This window comes from Leuciscus leuciscus (genome assembly GCF_965113295.1).
Source record: "Leuciscus leuciscus genome assembly, chromosome: 1".
NCBI lineage: Eukaryota > Metazoa > Chordata > Actinopteri > Cypriniformes > Leuciscidae > Leuciscus > Leuciscus leuciscus.
In genome coordinates this window covers 7,811,276-7,829,512 of record NC_138725.1, presented here as the reverse complement: position 1 = coordinate 7,829,512, position 18,237 = coordinate 7,811,276, and the positions used below count along the sequence as shown (strand labels likewise).

General features: G+C 44.3%; 2 protein-coding genes across 3 annotated transcripts in view; both read right to left on the bottom strand.

Annotated features, from left to right (window-relative positions):
* The window catches only part of LOC309492236 (uncharacterized protein), a 162,782-nt gene that overhangs the window by 85,223 nt on the left and 59,322 nt on the right, over window positions 1–18,237 (bottom strand). The gene's annotated exons all lie outside the window — the stretch shown is intronic.
* The window catches only part of LOC309492503 (uncharacterized protein), a 148,378-nt gene continuing 137,644 nt past the window's right edge, over window positions 7,504–18,237 (bottom strand). For both annotated transcript variants that reach the window (XM_082161522.1, XM_082161523.1), the window contains one exon: window positions 7,504–8,201. In XM_082161522.1, coding sequence (XP_082017648.1) covers window positions 8,190–8,201 — 12 coding nt within the window. In that variant the 3' untranslated portion in view covers window positions 7,504–8,189. The remainder of the gene's footprint in view (window positions 8,202–18,237) is intronic.

Below are 18,237 nucleotides of genomic sequence, written 5' to 3'. Positions count from 1 at the left end.
ACTTCAAATATAGTTTTACAAGTCATTACACAAATATGAACGAATATTTACTTACCAGATTTGATGATGATGGAAGAAAAATCTGCCGACTCCGAGTGACGACGACGACAAACTCTCCAACTGCCAGCAGTGCCTATATGAACGAGACCTGTTTCGCGCTTCAAGTGATCTCGCGATAAATAATGAGAACATACATTAACGGTTCAGCATATGTTTTGAAGTTGAGGCGACACATACTCTAGTTAAGTCAACTTACAGACAAGTTGAGATAGTGAAAACTTAACATGGTAAGTTGAACGAACAAATTCAGAAACTACAAGTTGTATCAACTCACAAAATTACATTGAACTAACTAAAATGTGAAATTATTTTTTACAGTGTAGGACGTGCGTACGCACAGAAATATTCGGATTTATAAAACCGTGCGCACGCACATCCTACGCAGTTTTCCCTTAATAAATCACAATCAATTCTAAATGTACCGCAGATTTTGCGGCTTCATGTCACGCCCATAGTTGCCCATAAATAGACCGTGAAACGCCCACAAGTTAATATTCATCGATTGCGAAATCATGGCAAACACACAGAGGAAAACCAAGAAACGTAACTTCACTCACGTCATTACGCATTGTGATGGCATCATGGCATTTTATTACCATCCATTTGACTGCATCTGACAAGCTACAGATGTGTTATGAGGATGAACTGCATAACATGCCAATATTATTGCAGAACATATTTCCCTTTTCTTTTTGCAAATATGTGTTAATTTGCATTTCTGTTGTAATCTTTGTTTGCTTTTGTTTGTTTTACACTGCAGATCGATCAAACAGGTGTTCGTGTCGGCTGTTAATTGTAAGACTTGCTAATTCTTCATGTTATTTATGAGATGCAGTATTGCCATTTCTTTTACACAACGGTCTACAGTTTCACACACTTTCACATGTTTCTTCCATCTGCCGACGGTGTCGCCATTTCTCATTTCACCCGTTTTTGTGCGTACGCCTGGGTCAGACCTTGCGTGAAGGACCGCACATTTTCCCGTCAAGTTTGCTTTTTATAAATACCAATTATTGCGTAGAAAGCGGCATACGCCTTCTTTTGAGTGTACGCAACGTTTATAAATGAGGCCCCTGATCTTTGTTATTTTTACTCATTGATTAAAAAAATAATCTAATGTTAAAACGTACTCGGTTACTAACGTAACCTCGGTTCTCTCTAGAGAGGAAACGAGTACTGCGTAATATCTTACGCTAGGGGAAAATCTCTTTTCCGCGAGATACTGAAGCCAAAAAATTATCCTTAATTTTGAAATAATGTAAAACGCGTTGCGGCAGCATGCAGACACAGGCGAGACGGCTTGTGCGCCTATTGGCTGCCCTGCGGCAACTGCAGCAGCCTATCGATAAGGCCCACTCGTGACGTCAGCTCCAATGGGGGCGCTTCGCGCCCAATACGTCACGTCCCGCCAGAATGGGCGTGGTCTAGGGCTATAAACATAGCTTCGAGAGGCTAGCTCACTGGTTTTTCATCGCCGAAGCGAACCAGAGCGTGTGCAGGCACGGCAAGATACGCAGTACTCGTTTCCTCTCTAGAGAGAACCGAGGTTACGTTAGTAACCGAGTACGTTCTCTTACGAGAGGTACTCTCGTACTGCGTAATATCTTACGCTAGGGGAAACAGTGTAAAACGCCGTGCATGCTAAGATCCAGCACCAAAGTCCCAAGGGCAAGTGCCCGGGCTCATATAGTACATGATCATAATGGACTCACAGAGAGCCCAGGAAAGAGTGGCTAGAATAGCATCATTCCTGTAATAATATAACATCTTATAAGGAGCAGTTATACTGATCGTACAGTCAGGGCGACCCCCGGCCTGGACTGACGAATATAGTGGGTCTTACACACTGCCCATAGAGCTGCGCGATCCAACAGCGAGCATTTGCTCAAGCAGTTTCAGTATTCTGGCCCGAACACATCAGGGCAGACAGTACCGATTTTAGACCGAAAGCAGCTTAGCCTGCAAGGCGGGAACCTCTAGGTTATAAAACCTTATAAATGTAGACGGGGAGGCCCAGCCTGCCGCCATACAGATATCTTGCAAGGCAATCCCACTAGACCAAGCCCACGACGAGGCCACGCCTCTCGTGGAGTGTGCTCTGACTCCAAATGGGCACTGTAAGCCCTTAGAGGTATAAGCCAGCGCTATAGCATCAACTATCCAACTGGATAGGCTCTGTTTCGACACGGCAAGTCCCTTAGAACGTCCGTAGAGTGAAAACAAAGAGCTGCTCTGTCTGTCTAAAAACAGACGTGCGAGACACATAAGCTCTTAATGCTCTGACTGGGCAAAGGAAGCTTGCGTCTCCTTCCTCGTCAGAGACCGGTAAGGCTGACAGGGAATGACCTGCGCCCTAAACGGTGTGTTGAGGGATTTTGGAACATAACCGTGCTTAGGTTTGAGTATAACTCTTGAGTCATTAGGCCCAAACTCCATACACGTCGCGCTTACTGAGAGCGCGTGTAAGTCCCCTGTGCGCTTCACTGAAGCGAGAGCCAGAAGAAACACTGTCTTGAAAGACAGGTGTTTAAGATCAATCGTCTGTAAAGGCTCGAATGCGTCACCGTTCATGGCTTCCAGCACTGTAGAAAGGTTCCATACAGGGACTGAGGGAGGCCTGGGAGGATTCAGTCTCTTAGCTCCTCTAAGGAAGACGATGACTAAATCGTTCCTTCCTACTGACTGACCCAGCGTTGTTTTTGAGAACGCTGCTATGGCCGCCACATACACTTTGAGCGTGGAAGGGGTCCTGCCCTTGTCCAACAGCTCTTGTAGGAAGGAGAGAACCTCCGTCACCCCACAGTCTAGGGGCGACACGCCACGAGCCGTGCATCAGCTGGAGAACACTGACCATTTCGAGGAATAGAGACGTCGCATAGACGGAGCTCTAGCCTGCGTGATCGTGTTTAACACTCCGCTTGGGGAGGTCAGCGGGTACCCGTTGATGGCCCAAACATGAAGGGACCACAGCTCTGGGCGCGGATGCCAAAACGAGCCCTTGGCCTGAGAGAGGAGGTCCCTCCTCACTGGCACTGGCCGTGGGGCAGTGCTTGCTAGCTGCATCAGAACTGGGAACCAGGGTTGGTTTTTCCAGAACGGCGCTACGAGTAGCACTGAGCATCCTTCTCTGATCCGTTCTATCACCTGAGGCAGGAGAAAGACGGGAGGAAAGGCATAGAGCGGGCGGCGGGGCCATACGTGAGCCAGCGCGTCCCTGCTCTTGGAGAAAAATTCCAGACAGTGAGCGTTTTCTTGAGACGCGAACAGGTCTACTTCCGCTCTGCCGAATTTCTTCCACAGCAGCTGGACTGTCTGTGGGTGTAGAGGCCATTCGCCTGTCGGAACATTGTTTCTGGACAGTCTGTCCGGTCCTACGTTCAGGAGCCCTGGCACATGCGCTGCTCTCGGTGAGAGCAGGTTGCGCTGAGCCCACACCAGGAGGCGTTCTGTCAGCCTGTGCAGGTTTCGGGACCTGAGGCCGCCCTGGCGATTTATGTAGGACACCACTGACATGTTGTCCGAGCGGACCAGGACGTGGTGTCCTCGTATTTAGGGACAAAAACGCGTCAGTGCGTTGTCTACTGCCAACATTTCGAGGCAGTTTATGTGTAGAAGCTTCTCCCGTTCTGACCATTGGCCGAAGAACGGTCTGCCCTTGAGCAGTGCTCCCCATCCCAAGGTGGAGGCGTCCGTAGACACTACCTTCACACTCGAGGAAGTCCCCAGGCTAACACCTGATTGGTACAAGTCGTTTGCTTTCCCAGGTTTCAGAGCTGCGATGCATTTCTGATTGACCTTGAGACGAAGCAGACCGGAAGCCCACGCTCGGCGCGGTACTCGCGCTTTCAGCCAGAACTGTAGCGGGCGCATGCGAAGCAAGCCCAACTGAAGTACTGATGATGCTGAGGCCATGAGACCTAGCATCCTCTGAAATTTCTTGAGCGGGACAGATGCGCCGCAGCGGAAAGAGCTCGCTGCGCGCTGAATGTCTAGTACGCGCTCTGGTGACAGTCGCGCTATCATAGACAGCGAGTCCAGTTCTGTGCCCAGAAAAGATATTATCTGTCTGGGAGACAGAGAACTCTTCGCCCAATTGACCCAGATTCTCGAGGTGATCGAGCAAAATGGTCCTGTGCTCTATGAGCACCGAGTGAGATTGAGCTAGAATCAGCCAATCGTCCAAGTAGTTCAATACTCGCATGCCCTGTAGTCTGAGGGGTGCGAGCGGCTAGAGACAAGCCGAACGGTAGGACTGAGCACTGATATGCCTGGCCCTCGAAGGCGAATCTCAAACGTCGCCTGTGACGTGACGCTATTTGTATTTGAAAATATGCGTCTTTCAGATCTATTGACACAAACCAATCTCCTCGGCGAATGTGCGTGAGGGTTTTTCTGGTCGTGAGCATTCCGAACTGTTGCTTCGCAAGCACTCTGTTCAGTTGCCTTAGATCTAGTATGGGTCTGAGACCCCCGTCTTTTTCAGTACCAGGAAGTATCTGCTGTATAGCCCTCCTTCACTCTGAGCTTGAGATAAAGGCTCTATGGCCCCTTTGCTCAACAGTTTCAAAATTTCGGCTCGAAGTAGGTGGTGCTACTTCTGTTTTTACCGTAGCTTCGACGCGCGTCACATAACGGCGAGGGCGTCGGCGAAACTGTAGCGAATAGCCTCTTTCTATAATGTCTAGCACCCACTTCAAAACCCCCGGGTAGCCTTGCCCATGCATCTGCACGAATGGCTAGGGGCTGAATGCGGAGCGCGCTCTGGTCGCTCAGCGACAGAGGGGCTTCGGTGTGCTGTAACATAAGCGTCGCGCTTCGAGGCAGGGGGCGCGCTGATAACAGCGGGCAGATTGCCCGCGCTCGACTCCTTTGCGGTGGTCAACCGAGAGGGGAGGGCTGGGCGAGTCCCGTAGGACCTGTCATGTCTATGTGTGAACGTGGGCGCGGGATAGCGGGCACATTTACAACACTGAGAGCATTGTCCGCCTGAGCAGAGCGAATGCACGTTGGTTTTGTTTTTACAGAAACCTTGAGATATGCGGAACGTAGTGTTTGTGGGCACTGGGCAGTGGGCACATTTACCACGTTTAATGCGCAATCGACCTGGGTCGATTTCATGTGCGCGAGCCCTGTGTGACGGGCTGTGTTTGTGTGTAGGAATTTCGTCTACATTCGTAACACCATCGGCCGTGGCCGGGACACCAGAAAATACACTCTTATGGGATTTATCTGGGTAGCCGTAAAAGCGGCGTTTGTGTGCAGGCAAGCGGGCTATTTCGCCGACTTGTTTACTGCAGAATACACTGGAACAGTCGCATTTACTGGAACTGAACGAGCGAGAAGTTGCCATAGAAACAGAAAGCGTCAACATGCTGGCGTTTGTTTGCAGGCGTGCGTGTATTACAGCAGGCTTGTTCACTGCAATATTGACATTTCCAGTCGTCTGAACTTCAGAGGCGGAAACCATAGAAACAGAGTTTGGGTGCAGGCGAACGGGTTGTACCACGCGCTCGTTGGCTGCAAAATACACATCTGCAGTCGCCTTTTCAGGGAACTGCCAGAGCGAGAATTGACGGCAAAAAGTGTGTTTTGCCGGTAGACCCGGGATTCGATCGCGGGTCTCTCGCGTGAAAATCTGACGATCTACCACTGGACCACAGAGGAAGACACATAGACATTCAGTAGCGCGAGTATTATCAAAGAGCGTCAACATGCTGGCGTTTGTTTGCAGGCGTGCGTGCAAAACAACAGGCTGGCTCACTGCAATATTGACATTTCCAGTCACCTGAACTTAAGAGGGGAATGAGAAATGTGTCAGGAGTGGAGGTCGGCCCGGCCGCAGCGGGGCTAAAAACACCCTTTTCTCCTTTCGCCAGTGACGCACGGGAACCATAGAAACGGTGTTTGGGTGCAGGCGAGCGGGTTGTACAGCGCGCTCGTTGGCTGCAAAATGCACATCTGCAGTCGCCTTTCAGGGAACTGACAGAGCGAAGCATTGGCGGCAAAATATATCTGCCGTTAGACCGGGATTCGAACCCCGGTCCCTCGTGTGAAAAACCTAAGATTCCGCCACTGAGCCACAGGGGGGGAACACAAAGGTGTATAGATGCATGAGCATATAAGAGAGCGTCAACATGTTTTCTTCGGCGTTTGCTTGCAAGCGTGCGTGTTACAACAGGCTCGTTTGCTGCAATATTGATGTTTCCAGTCGCCTAATCAGGGAACTGAGTTGTCTTTTCGCCGGTGAGTGACGCGTGAATGGGGCGCAAGGGCAGGGTAGCTTTCTTGTAACGTAAAGAAAAACTAACCCCGATCGTCCGCTTCCAGCCTCCCTTGTGAACGGCGCAGTTTGCGCGGCTCGAACAGAGGGAGAGAGAAAGCTAGCCCCGTGACCGTCCGCTCCTGATATCCCCTGTGAACGGCGCGGTTTGCGCGGCTCGAACAGAGGGAGAGCAGGTATCATCCCCCAAGCAGGCAAGGCAAGCGGGCGCACCGGCGAGCTTTGCGGGTTGGGGGGGGGCGGAGGAGCAGTCTCGGAGAAGGATGCCAGGTGAGTCCTCAGAGTCACCAGGCAGTAACTGGCTCGCAGTGAGGGCGGTCGCCGTCAGCGAGCGCGAGCGCGAGAGCTGCGTGATCCTCAGGAAAGGGGCGTCTTGAAAAAGACGCCCGGCTCTTTTAGTGCAATGAGAGTGTGTGTCGCGGCGGCGAGCACACACACATACACAAACACAGTAGCAGAGAAAGGATATAACGCCGGATAGCGCAGCAGGAAGGCGACTGAAGGCGGCGCGGCCAGCGGCTTCAGAGTGTCGACTCGTCCCGCTGAAAGGCTTTTTCAGACGGCGCGGCTTCTCTCCGGATCCAGCGATGCGAGAGCTTCGCTGAAGAGATGAAAAATCAGTGAGCTAGCCTCTCGAAGCTATGTTTATAGCCCTAGACCACGCCCATTCTGGCGGGACGTGACGTATTGGGCGCGAAGCGCCCCCATTGGAGCTGACGTCACGAGTGGGCCTTATCGATAGGCTGCTGCAGTTGCCGCAGGGCAGCCAATAGGCGCACAAGCCGTCTCGCCTGTGTCTGCATGCTGCCGCAACGCGTTTTACATTATTTCAAAATTAAGGATAATTTTTTGGCTTCAGTATCTCGCGGAAAAGAGATTTTCCCCTAGCGTAAGATATTACGCAGTACGAGAGTACCTCTCGTAAGAGAACTAGGAATTTCCCTTGGCTACATCTCAAAGCTGGAGCTGGAGCTGGGTCTGGTGTTGTTTAAAGTTCATAGTGATTGTTCTGACTTCATGAAGCCTCATGGTGTGAATGAACTTCAAACTGACTAGAACAAACTCTTTGAAATGTACATATGATACTGGATATGAAACTGTTAATAATGTAGACAGACAGCAATCTTATTCAATGTCAGTCATGTGTGCAGTGAAATATTTATTAGGCATTTAAAAGCTCTATTGAGAAAATGAAAACATGGAAAGCTCAAAAAGCAATCATTTCAGGATACTTCATGACTTTAAGAACTAAAATTATTCCTAATTATAGCAGAATCAGCAGATAATAAGAAAATGGACAATAACAATGAGATGTTGATAAAATCAATAGAAATAAATAGTTTTATTAATAATTACATAAAGTAATCCGCACCAAACAGTGCCTGAGGATCGAGAACGCAAACCCTGAAATAGGATCAAGCTGCAAGCCCTGAAAAATGCTGAAAAAAAAGTTATCTCTGCGCAAACTTCAAAAACACAAACCCGCGAAAACGCAGACGGCGTGCACATGCGCATCACGTGTTTAGTCCATAGGTATGTTTTTTTTTTCAATCCACTTTAAGTGTTTAGTCCAGGAGACAAGAATATAATAAACTTTACTATTTCAGCTACAATCTCCACTTTACTGAGTTCATTATCATAAAGTGCAGGTGTGTCGAGAGACGAGCTGTTCTCTCATCATCATCTCCAGATTCAGATATGGATCCAGTAGATCTGGAAAATCTACTTCAGCTTCTTGTTTCTTCTTAACTTTAAGCCTCTTTTCTCCCAGTATAGTATTTCCTGATGAGCTTTTCCCAGAGCCGGTTCTGCCCATCAGAAGAACCCGGATCATCTGGACTGGAGCCGGTCACAGACATCTCTGAAAGAGACAGAAAATATGGAGTATGAATATATAAATAAGGCAGACTCGACTGTATTGTATTCTCCGGGGATATCATTCGTGAATATCATCAGTACATTATATATTCATCAGCTCAGCAGGGGCGGCTGGCCAATAGAGGGTGCTAGAGTGTTATTTATTTATTTAGCATTATTTATTTTATAAAGGTATTTGTAAAGGTAAAAAATGCACTGGAACTATATCGATTTAAGGGGGCAAATATTATCCCTTACTGAAAAAGGAGTGACTGCAGAAAGTAATACAGAGGTCAACGTTAGGTTAAAGATACAAACAAAGAGGGATTCAAACAAACAACATATAATAAGGTAGAATTTACAGACTGTGAGCTGAAGAGTAATATTCAGAGAAGAAAATGTGTTTTTTGAAGAGGTTTTTGAATGAGAGAAGGGTGGATGTTTGACGGATGTCTTGAGGAAGAGCCACAATGCTAAAAGACCTGATGGCTCCTATGGTTACCAGACTATTGAAACTGACTGAATATGGCACAGCCCCACCTAAGATATTTTTCACCAGCCGCCACTCACCGATTCGTAAGTACGTAAAAGCGATCGTACAACTGATCTTAATATCACGGTCTGTTTCCCAAAAGCATTGTGACTTAAAGGGGGGGTGAAATGATATTTCATGCATACTGAGTTTTACACTGTTAAAGAGTTGGATACCCATGCTAAACATGGACAAAGTTTTAAAAATTAAGTTGTACGTTTGATGGAGTATTTCTGTGCCAAAAATACTCCTTCTGGTTTGTCACAAGTTTCAGAAAGTTTTTTTTTCGATTATGGGCCTGTGTGACGTCAGATGGGGCGGAATATCCTTATACGGGTCCTAAGGGCACTTCTCCCGGAAGGGCGCGCGCGCACCCGTAGACCAGAGTGAGAGAGCAAAAGCAGTACGCCCATCAAAGCGGTCACAGGACTTTGTTTGTTCCCTGCATTTCGACGATGATTGTTTTATAAACAAGGCCCAGTTCGACGCCGGATTTGCAGATCATCTAATTCTTAAGGATGGAGCAGTCCCAACGATAAAGGTTAACGGTCGTGCGTTGGAACCGTGAGTAAAACTGCTTCAAATGTCTGTGTGTTCTTAGTCCAGCCGCTCGTTTTTTTCCGGAAAGACTCGGAACAGCCTATCTTTCTTTTATAAATATAATAAAACTAAAGACTTTTTGGAGATATGAAGGATGCAATACTTCTCTATAGGTACTCAAGATTAACATGAGATTGACTGAAACTGAGTGTTTCACCCCCCCTTTAAGTAGCACTTGAAAATCATTGTAGATCTGATAGTTCCTCTGAGTATGAAGGACCTGACTCAGGTTGAGTTACCCCTACTCCTCCATGGATGCATATGCCACCACAAATGCCATCTGAAGCACTTGTGCCAAGTACTGGCCTATTCTTCCTCTGCTGTGAGAAGGGGGGACTCATTGGGCCCAGTACCTGTTTTATTAAATGTTGTCCTCTGCAGTGCCCTTTTCCTTTTAGCAAGCCCTGCCACTTCTTCCTGACCTACCTTTTATAGATTATTGGCCTCATAGAAAATGCACATCAGATGAAAACAACTAGAAAAAAAAGTTTGTTGAGACAAACTTTAAGTTGGCTTGAGAAAGCTGGACCAGAGAGTTTAAAATAGTTTGAAATTTAATGTAGTTTAAAGTTTGATAGAATAGTTAGAAAGAAAAAAGATTAGTTAGAAAGAAAAAGATAGATGAGTTGAGTAGATGAGAATGATAGATAGATTAGAAATAATTATTATAAAGAAAGAAAGATTAGTTAGAAAGAAAGAAAAGTTAGAAAGAAAGAAATATCAATTAGAAAGAAAGAAAGAAAGATTAGTTAGAAAGAAAGAAATATAGATTATTTAGAAAGAAAGAAAGATTAGTTAGAAAGAAAGAAAAGTTAGAAAGATAGATGAGTTACGAAGAGAAAGAAATATAGATTAGTTATAAATAAAGATAGATTAGTTAGAAAGAAAGAAAGAAAGAAAGAAAGATAGATTAGTTAGAAATATAGATTAGTTGGAAAGAAAGAAAGAAAGAAAGAAAGAAAGAAAGAAAGAAAGAAAGAAAGAAAGAAAGAAAGATTAGTTTGAAAGAAAAAAGATTAGTTAGAAAGAAAGATCGATTAGTTAAAAAGATAGATAGATAGATAGATAGATAGATAGATAGATAGATAGATAGATAGATAGATAGATAAGTTTATTAGTACAGTACATAGAATGGTAGTTTAATTGAGTCTTCGGCTTCATGGAGTTTAGATTTGATTTTTTTGGGTTGTACACTACTGGGCCAGCATAGCCAATTTGAACAGTCTGCAATGAAAGTCAATGGGATTTTTCCGAGTTTTAATCGTAATTTTTAGGAAAACCGTAAGTCCGATCAGTTAGAAAAGATATAGCATACCGAGTCAGAATAGTCTGAAGGTCTGAGCCGAGTTTGGAGTATGTAGAGTTAAAGCTCTAGGAGGAGATAGAGTTGTAAATTTGGGTCAAATAGGATTTCAGTAAGTTGGCTTTCTCAAGCATTGACAACACAAAGTTTGCTAAAAAGAAAGGTTTTGAAAATCTTTATTTTTAGTAAACTCAATGTTGTCAATGCTCTAGTTCATATGTAGAGCCCCTGGTGATACTTCAAGCACAGTTTCATGTTGTTTCGAGCCTCCTTAATGTTTTAAAAATAGCAATTTTGATGCTCTCGTTGTTGTGCCCCATTCACTCCCATTCAAAAGGCATTTTGACCGAAAACGATAATACAGTCAAACTTAAAAGTGGAGTTTCCATTCTAATTATACTTTTGCACGACTGTTTGACTTGGCTAGATTAACAAAAAGAGCCTAGGTTCAATTTTGGCGAGAGTTACCCTTTAAGTAACACTTAAAGCACAGCTGCTTGCGATCGTTTTGGTGAAACGCACGTGAAATGAACACGAGCGTTCGTAAAGTCGCTCGTAGAAAATGCTCGTAAGTGCTAAGATCCATCGTTATCTGGAAACGCAGCCCAGAGCTAAACTACAATCTGAACAAATGATTGCATGCAATATAATTTGATAACATCAAATAAATAAAATAATATAACACAACTGACAAATCATTGGCCTGTAAAATATGCTTTTATTCTGAAATTAGGTAATGCTGGGTTATAAAATGGCATCCAGCAATGTTTGTCAATTGTCGTCATGGACTATCTAACGAAGATTGTCATTATCACCCTACTTGCGAAGGAGACGGCGCTATACTTTCTTCTTTCACCTAATTGTAAATGTTAATCGTGCCTTCTCTGCATTTTACTATCACAAGTTCCCATGGATGGAGTACTCAGTTTCACTGGATTGTGTTTTTTTGTTTTTGCTGTCGCCACTTTTCTTCAAATATCGCAAGATCAGACGCAGCTAGACAAACTATTTACAAAAGTGGTAGCTCGGAACTGGAAAAAACTGTCGGAGAAGCTGAGAAAACACGCATTGTCACAGGAACATTAAAATAGCATGAAGATGTGGGAGAGCTACAAACAGGCTTCGGGGTTAACAACACAGCGGTCACAGCCATCAAAGCACAGTATGGAAAAACAGACAGTACCTGTACAAATCCCTTAATATAAAACATTGCTTGCTAAATTAGGCCTGCCTTTCGGTATTAGGCATCCATGATAATGCAGAAACAAGGGGGAGTTATTTAAGTCATTTTTAATCATTTTTAAGTCAATTTAATGTCATTTGTTTTCAAAATATGTCTTAATATTTTAACTGCACAAAGCCGAGACTTTCAGAATGAAATAATTGCAGAGCTCATTCGTGAAGAAATTTCCAAGAAAGTACACGAGACAGTTTTCTTGCTGTTGTTGCTGAGGAAGCAAAGTCCTCAAAGACTGAGCAACTTTCTGTTTGCATTAGATACATGGAGGTACTTCAGATCAAGGAGCAATTGATTTGCTTTGTTGACTGTTCCAGTTCTTGTGATGCTGCAGGGATTTCTGGCATTAAAGAAGGATTGCAGTCGTGTGGGCTGAAGGACATTCCCATAATTGCTCAATTGCTTAATAATATGACATTTTTATATAACTGATTGTATTCGTCTGAAAGAAGAATGTCATACACACCTAGGAATGAGTTGAGGGTGAGTAAATCATGGGTTAATTTTCCTTTTTGAAAGGAAATTTTCATTTTTAAAATGCTTTCTCAATGGATCTGCCAGCTCTGTGTAGTAATGTTGTTGCGTGATCGAGTTCGGTTCACGAGTAAACCGCTGTCTAGTATTGCTCCGAGCGGATAAGCTGTTTGCGCTGGACAGCTCAGACGAGTAGCGTGGTTTCACTCTGCTTTCGTTTGCCGTGTGATGTTTCTCGTATGCGGCAGAAATGGCAGCTCTCTCTTATAAAAAGGCTGCAAAATGTGACCATTTAGTCGCAGTCTAGAGTAGCTGCGGGCGGGAATGGGCGGCTAAAAAAAACACTGCGGGATCGGGAGGTAACCTAGCAACATGATGGAGATGTCAATAATGGCGCTTTTCCACTACACAGTACCAGCTCGCCTCAGCTCGGCTCGACTCGCCTCGCCTTTGTTTGGTTTTCCACTGTGTAAAAGTTGTAACTGTATCTGCTTCCAGGTACTTTTTTTCGTACCACCTCCGGCGAGGTTCTGAGCTCCAAAAACAGCATACACTCGATTTCCTTCATTGTCCTGTGTGTATGTGTCCAGAATACATGCCGGCCAGGGAAACGAAACAAACAACCCCATGAATCTCTTTAATATTAGCAATACAAATACGTGTTTTTTCCTGCGGTACGGGAGAAGACACAAAATCAATGCATCTCTATTATTGTGCGGGAATAAATTCTCCGAGTTTTGTGGGTGTGGGCGGGAGTGTAACACGTACGTTGCGGGAGCGGGCGGTAATGGTCAGAAATTCGGCGGGCGCGGGCGGGAGCGGGATGAAGAAAACAGTCCCGCGCAGGGCTCTAGTCTAGAGCCCTGTGTAGTGCTGTATTTCTGCTTTACATGAGCGCCACCTACTGTCAGAGAGCGAATTTGTGTTTTTTTGCATTGATCTGAAATGACAAATTAGACATTCCTGTTGGTTGAACACGAGTTAACCCTCTGGGGACCAAAAACGCGCCCCCACGTTTTGCTCGTTTTTTTTTTTTAGCAATGCAAAATAAGTTCAAAATGCTCTGTTAATTCTGATCTTTCATTTTCGTGTTATACATCAATCAATCCTGTTCAGTTTCTATTTGTTTTCTGTATACTCACAATAAAAATAAAGTGTTGTGCTTTTTGCCAAATAAAGAAAAATAAACATGATTCAAGTTCTGCACTCTCTCTGTCTGTGGAGTCCAATTTGAAACGCGTTCGAAAATGATCTGATACTCCACGAAAATTCAGTCAAACAGGTAAACATACCCACGGGCATCAAGCTTGAAATCGCTTCTCTTAAATGAAGTAATTTATATATAAAACAAATATTCTCAGCTTGTGAAATCTGTATTAAAAGAGAGCGATTCCAGTCGAGCTCATTGAAATTTAATGTGACCACGCCCCGGAGAGCGCGCGCTATTGAAACGCAAATTCTGAGAACATTTCAGTCCTGTGAAACGCCCATCAGCTATAAACACAGCGCGCCGTGAGTGATGCATAATATATCCTACCTAATAATCCTGGAGAAAAGTTTCCTCAGAACAGTGCTGATATGAGGAGCAATAGATCCCACTGAGGAGTGAGGTAGGCTAAGTTATCTTTTCTCAAGTGTTAATGTGAAATAACGTTATGGAATAACGTTAGTGTAGGTCTATGTAAACCGCAAAAAGATGAATCGCGTTTCTGTGAGATGAATGAAGGGTACATATTTGTAAAGACTGTTTAGCCTAAATATGAATCGCGTGTCTGTGTGTGAAAGAATAAACCGCTTTAATCAACTAAAATGCTTTGCTATACTGAGAGGTGTAAAAATCGACTGAAATATGTTGAAATAAAATGTCTTTGTATAAGCAACGTATTAAACTGCAAATTAACATTTATATGCCCTAATATTTCATAAAAACAACGTTACAGTCAGGCGAAATATGAAAGACAACATTTTTGTTGACTAGATTTGGGTACAGTTTTTACTGTAGAATATACTGCCACATCAAATAAGCTTTTGTTTAGCAATTTCTGCTCATATGTTCTATATATATATATATATATATATATATATATATATATATATATATATATATATATATATATATATATATATATATTGATGGATGTCTGTCTCCAGTTGATGGAGATTTGTGGGATGCACATCCAGGGCACGAAGCTCCCGTTCCACCACATCCCAAAGATGCTCTATTGGGTTGAGATCTGGTGACTGTGGGGGCCATTTTAGTACAGTGAACTCATTGTCATGTTCAAGAAACCAATTTGAAATGATTCGAGCTTTGTGACATGGTGCATTATCCTGCTGGAAGTAGCCATCAGAAGATGGGTACATGGTGGTCATAAAGGGATGGACATGGTCAGAAACAATGCTCAGGTAGGCCGTGGCATTTAAACGATGCCCAATTGGCACTAAGGGGCCTAAAGTGTGCCAAGAAAACATCCCCCACACCATTACACCACCACCACCACCAGCCTGCACAGTGGTAACAAGGCATGATGGATCCATGTTCTCATTCTGTTTACGCCAAATTCTGACTCTACCATCTGAATGTATCAACAGAAATCGAGACTCATCAGACCAGGCAACATTTTTCCAGTCTTCAACTGTCAAATTTGGGGAGCTCATGCAAATTGTAGCCGCTTTTTCTTATTTGTAGTGGAGATGAGTGGTACCCGGTGGGGTCTTCTGCTGTTGTAGCCCATCCGCCTCAAGGTTGTGGCTTCACAAATGCTTTGCTGCATACCTCGGTTGTAACGAGTGGTTATTTCTGTCAAAGTTGCCCTTCTATCAGCTTGAATCAGTCGGCCCATTCTCCTCTGACCTCTAGCATCAACAAGGCATTTTCGCCCACAGGACTGCCGCATACTGGATGTTTTTCCCTTTTCACACCATTCTTTGTAAACCCTAGAAATGGTTGTGCGTGAAAATCCCAGTAACTGAGCAGATTGTGAAATACTCAGACCGGCCCGTCTGGCACCAACAACCATGCCACGCTCAAAATTGCTTAAATCACCTTTCTTTCCCATTCTGACATTCAGTTTGGAGTTCAGGAGATTGTCTTGACCAGGACCACACCCCTAAATGCATTGAAGCAACTGCCATGTGATTGGTTGATTAGATAATTGCATTAATGAGAAATTGAACAGGTGTTCCTAATAATCCTTTATATAATAATCCAAAAGTTGTTGCAGCCCAACTTCACAATCATCTTCACATCCATAACATATATGAAAAATTTCAGTTTGGTTTTCGTCCTTTCGTCCGTCCTTGGTCCGACCCTTTTCAACATCTACTTACTACCCCTTGGTCACATCATCCATAAACATAAAGTTTCATTCCATTGTTACGCAGACGATTTATACATAAAAATGGACTCTTCACTCCCCTCAGCGCTGCCGTCTGCACTTCAAGTTTGCCTGGAGGAGATAGGGGCATGGTTGTCTGACAACTTTCTTCAATTAAATAGCAGCAAAACCGAAGCCATTCTGATTGGTACCCCTCACCAAACCCAGTCCCTTAGTAGTATATCTCTCTTTGGCCATCACATTGCTCTGTCTACCTCTATTACAAACCTCAGAGTCAGACTTGACTCAAATCTCACATTGGACACCCACATCCATCACCTCTGTAAGGTCTCCTTTCTCCACCTTAAAAATATCGCCAAACTACGTCCTTCCCTCTCCCAACCGGATGCTGAGAGATTGATCCATGCCTTTGTCTCCTCCAGGTTGGACTACTGTAATGCCCTCCTTGTCGGGATCCCTGGCAGAAGCCTGCAAAGGCTACAGCATATTCAGAACTGTGCTGCCTGGGTCCTGATGAGGAGGCGCAAATATGATCATATCACACCTGTCCTGAAATTACTACACTGGTTGCCCATTCAACACAGAATTCAGTACAAAATATGTCTCCTCACCCATCAGTGCATACATGGAACTGCTTCTGCCTACCTCAGTGAACTCCTCATTCCACACACCGCCACACGTAACCTCCGCTCCTCTACCTCTACCTACTGCCTGTACCAACCAAGGACTAAACTCTCCTCCATGGGAGATAGAGCCTTTCAGGCAGTCGCCCCACGGCTCTGGAATGCCCTCCCAGAATCCCTAAGGGCTCCACAAACCGTGGAGGTTTTCAAGAAGGGTCTAAAGACATTTTTATTTCAACAGGCCTTTTAACTCTCATGATTTTGATTTTAATTTTGTGGTGTTTTATTGTTATTTACTGTTTTCTTTCTTTCTTTAATTTATATTTGGACTGTTTTTAACCTCCTGTTACTGTAGCACTTTGAGATTTCGTTGAAATGTAAAGTGCATCATAAATAAAATGTATTATTATTATTATTATTATTATTATTATCCACCTCACAGGTGTGGCGTATCAATATGCTGATTAGACGGCATGATTATTGCACAGGTGTGCCTTAGGCTGGCCACAATAAAAGGCCACTCTAAAATGTGCAGTTTTATCACACAGCACAATGCCACAGATGTCACAAGTTTTGAGGGAGCGTGCAATTGGCATACTGACTGCAGGAATGTCCACCAGAGCTGTTGCCCGTGAATTGAATGTTCATTTCTCTACCGTAAGCCGTCTCCAAAGGCGTTTCAGAGAAAATGGCAGTACATCCAACCGGCCTCACAACTGCAGACATGAGCTGTGTCCCAATGTGAAGGCTGCATCCTCCGAAGGCCGTATTTGAAGGCCGATTGGCCGCATTTGAAGGCCGATTGCGTCACAGCGGCGCGACGAAGGACGTCCCAATTCAAAGGCTGCATCCTTGGAAGGTCGCATTTGAAGGCCGATTGCGTCACCGCGGCACGATGAAGGCTGTCCCAATTCAGTTCTGCATCCTCCGAAGGCCGTATTCGAAGGCAGGTTGCGTCAACGTGACGCGACGAAGGCTACCCTGATTCAAAAGCGACGCCAAATGCGTCCTTCGTTTCCCGTGAAAGGAAGGATACATAAATGAACACTTAGCGGCCTATCCTACCCTATTCCAGTGGTTCCCAATCCTGGTCCTGGGGACCCACAGCTCTGCACAGTTTGCATGTCTCCCTCATTTAACACACCTGATTCAGATCATCATCTCGTTAGGAAAGAGCTCTGAACTGAACTGGGTGTGTCAGATAAAGGAGACATACAAACTGTGCAGAGCTGTGGGTCCCCAGGACCAGGATTGGGAACCACTGCCCTATTCTACCCCATAAGTCATTGCGCACCGTTGACGACAGCATTTATTTATTTATTTTTAAAGGCGGTCGAGACTAGAGATCGGTGGTGGACAGCAAATTCACATTTAAATGTAAGTATTATGTTTTCATTTATTTAAATGGCTAGCGAAACCAGAGTTAAAGTTTATTATAAACTTCATCTTAACTCCTTCGTCACCATTGCGTGGCTTCATTTGTCAGGTAGTTTGAGGCAAAACTTGTGCTAATATTAGTTTAACAACCTATTTGTAATATTTGCACTAGTCTATCTCACTTGTGTATTAGGCTAAAAGAAATATGCTAAAGAAGTAAGCCCACAACAATAAGAAAAGCAGTTGATAAGGCAATGGGGTTTGACTTTTATGTGTTTTTGTAGTGCTGTCATGAAAGCTATGTGGTTTTAACCAAATTTGAGTAGCCTATATAGAAATATGATTTCTTAAGTGTTTTGTATGCATGTCTTGATGTGTCATATTTTGCAGTGTTAATAATGCACTTAAGATTGCACCCATGTGTTAAGCTTTTTTAGAGCAATTCAGGAGAAAAAAAAATACAAAGTAAGAAAGTTAATACACACGTCTTTGCTGAAATGTATTGTGCTGTTGTTGTTAACAAGCAGAGGTGGGTAGAGTATCCAAAAACTATCCA